This window comes from Solanum verrucosum, unplaced genomic scaffold (assembly GCF_900185275.1).
Source record: "Solanum verrucosum unplaced genomic scaffold, falcon-dt-bn FXZP01000268.1, whole genome shotgun sequence".
In the NCBI taxonomy this organism is placed as follows: Eukaryota; Viridiplantae; Streptophyta; class Magnoliopsida; order Solanales; family Solanaceae; genus Solanum; species Solanum verrucosum.
Window position 1 is genome coordinate 1,054,937 of NW_026019957.1, and position 2,502 is coordinate 1,057,438.

The 2,502-nt window shown below is 29.5% G+C and overlaps 1 protein-coding gene across 3 annotated transcripts in view; it reads left to right on the forward strand.

The window, feature by feature from the left end:
* Positions 1-1,151: 1,151 nt before the first annotated feature.
* The window catches only part of LOC125814458 (cytochrome P450 87A3-like), a 145,993-nt gene continuing 144,642 nt past the window's right edge, over positions 1,152-2,502 (forward strand). For all 3 annotated transcript variants that reach the window (XM_049493904.1, XM_049493905.1, XM_049493906.1), the window contains exon 1: positions 1,152-1,345. In XM_049493904.1, coding sequence (XP_049349861.1) covers positions 1,152-1,345 — 194 coding nt within the window. The remainder of the gene's footprint in view (positions 1,346-2,502) is intronic.

Genomic DNA, 2,502 nt, shown 5'->3' on the forward strand with positions numbered 1-2,502 from the left:
CAACTTAAAATATTTGAAAGACATTTTAAAAGGGTTAATTTTGTAATTTTATCCATATCACATAAATTAGGACAAAGTGACCAGTAATGTATGTTATTTGAAAGTTACAGAAAAATATTATAAATCACAATAATTAATAACTTAAAACATTTTTAAAAAAAATATGAAAATTTGGATGACTCTCCAAATTTCATTTGTGTCACATAAATTGAGACAACAAAAATAACATATATTGGGATTTGGGTCCATTTTAATTTATTTGTCTTATTTTTTTGGTTTTTTTTATATTTAAAAATTGCGTAAAAATACTATAAATCATGATAATTGACAATATAAAATATGTTTTGAAAAAATTCCACTGATTCCTGAAGTGAATCTATCGTAAAAATACTATAAATCATGATAATTGACAACATAAAAAAATTTCAAAAATGTTGTATGTGGTAGTCTTATTATGCCTTAAATAACGTCAAAGAAAGTACAAGTTTGTGATAAAAAAACTTATTCCTTTATCCACGCAAACAATCGCTTCAAAAACTCGATTATTAGCCCCAAAACATACCATTTATATTATTGGGCCCGTGCATACAACATTATCTAGTATATTAATAGACATGAATGGTAACAAAATCAACAATAATTAATAAAATGAGTTTACTTTTGAAATTAGGCGGCTATAGCCAACACTAGGGGTGTGGGTATTTTACGGAATGAAAATTTTGGTTCATTAATTTTTATTTTTTATTTTTAAAAATAGTAATTTTATTATTATATCAAAATAATTTAGTATGATTTGATATTTTAAATATCGATTTTGACATTTTATAGTGCGGTAAATAGGTAATTATAATTTGGTCAACTTTAACTTACATATATGCTTATATAATAGAGAATTATGACTTCAACTTTTCAAAAAAAAAAAAAAAAAACAACTCAATTTGATTTTTTAATCATAATCATGAACAACTCCACTAACAAAGGTACAATTACAAATAATACTCCAAACATTTAACAAAGGATAAAATATATTATTTTGGATCTGGACTACATTATTCCACTGCCTATTTATAGTTTCCCATTTCTTCTAATTATATTATATAAACCACCACATTTTCATATCTTTAATTTACAAACAATATATTATCAAGAAAATGTTGTCACTTGGTATTTATATTATTGGATCTTTACTTGTTATATCCACTATACATTATTGGAGGAACCCTAAAAGCAATGGAAAACTCCCACCAGGTTCAATGGGTTGGCCATTACTTGGTGAGACTCTTCAATTCTTTGCACCAAATACATCATTTGATATTTCTCCCTTTGTGAAGGAGAGGATGCAAAGGTAAAATAACTAATTAAAAGTTAATATTATCATTATGTTCTTTATAATAACATTTTGTTATAGCGGTCAAAAATATTCCAACAAATGTCGTCATTATAGAGATGTTTGATGACAAGAGGGACTTGCTCATATGACAATCAACGTTCTCCTCAAATCCTAAAATTGTGGGTTCGAATTATCAAGGAGTAAAAAGATGGAAGCTTCATTGATTCAGGATTGAACTCTATATACTCTCTTTATCTGATTAATTTATGTGTCATATTTTCCTTTCAATTAGTTTAATAGAATCACATACTTTATTTTTGGCATAATATATAAACATGCTCTTTAACTTAGTTTCATCTAGCATATATGCCCTCCAACCTTGGGTGTGCACTAGTAGTCACTTAGACTTCTATAGAATTGAACTAGTAGACACACGTCCTACTTGTCGTCCTATGTGGCAATTCACTTCCAATGAGGTATCATAAGTGGTGTCATTCATGTCCTATCAGGCATCATAAGTGGTGCCCTACGTGTACTATGTCACGTAGGACACGTGTGTCTACTTGTTTAATTTTATACAAGTTTAAGTGCTTACTTGTGCACATCCAAAGTTGAAGGGGATTGATGCCAACGCCTGCCAAGTTAATGCTCTTATATACACAAACAATTTAATGTTGAACGTCTCATTCTACACTGATGATATGATTTATAGACACGCAAATATCTATGACTTATTTTAGACAACAAATTTCAAAAGTCTTTTGTTGTTGTTTAATAAACTACATGCTCAGTCACCATCACATAATTAGAAGGCATAATACATAAATATGACCCTTAACTTGGCATCAGCGAACAACTATGCCCTCCACTTTGAGTGTGCACAAGTAAGCACTTAAATTTGTATAAATCAAACAAATAGACACACGTGTCCTACATGGCATAATACACGTAGAAAGCTGCCACGTAGGACACAAAAATTGCCATGTAGGACGAATGTGTCCATTTGTTGAATTTATACAAGTTTAATTACCTATTTGTGCACACCAACGTTAAATGTCATAGTTGCCAGCTGAGGCCAAGTTAAAGGTTATGGTTATGTATTATGCCTAATTAGAACAAAGGGATCTAATTGCGGCTTCATAATGTATTTATCATACTTTTTTTCGCTCAAT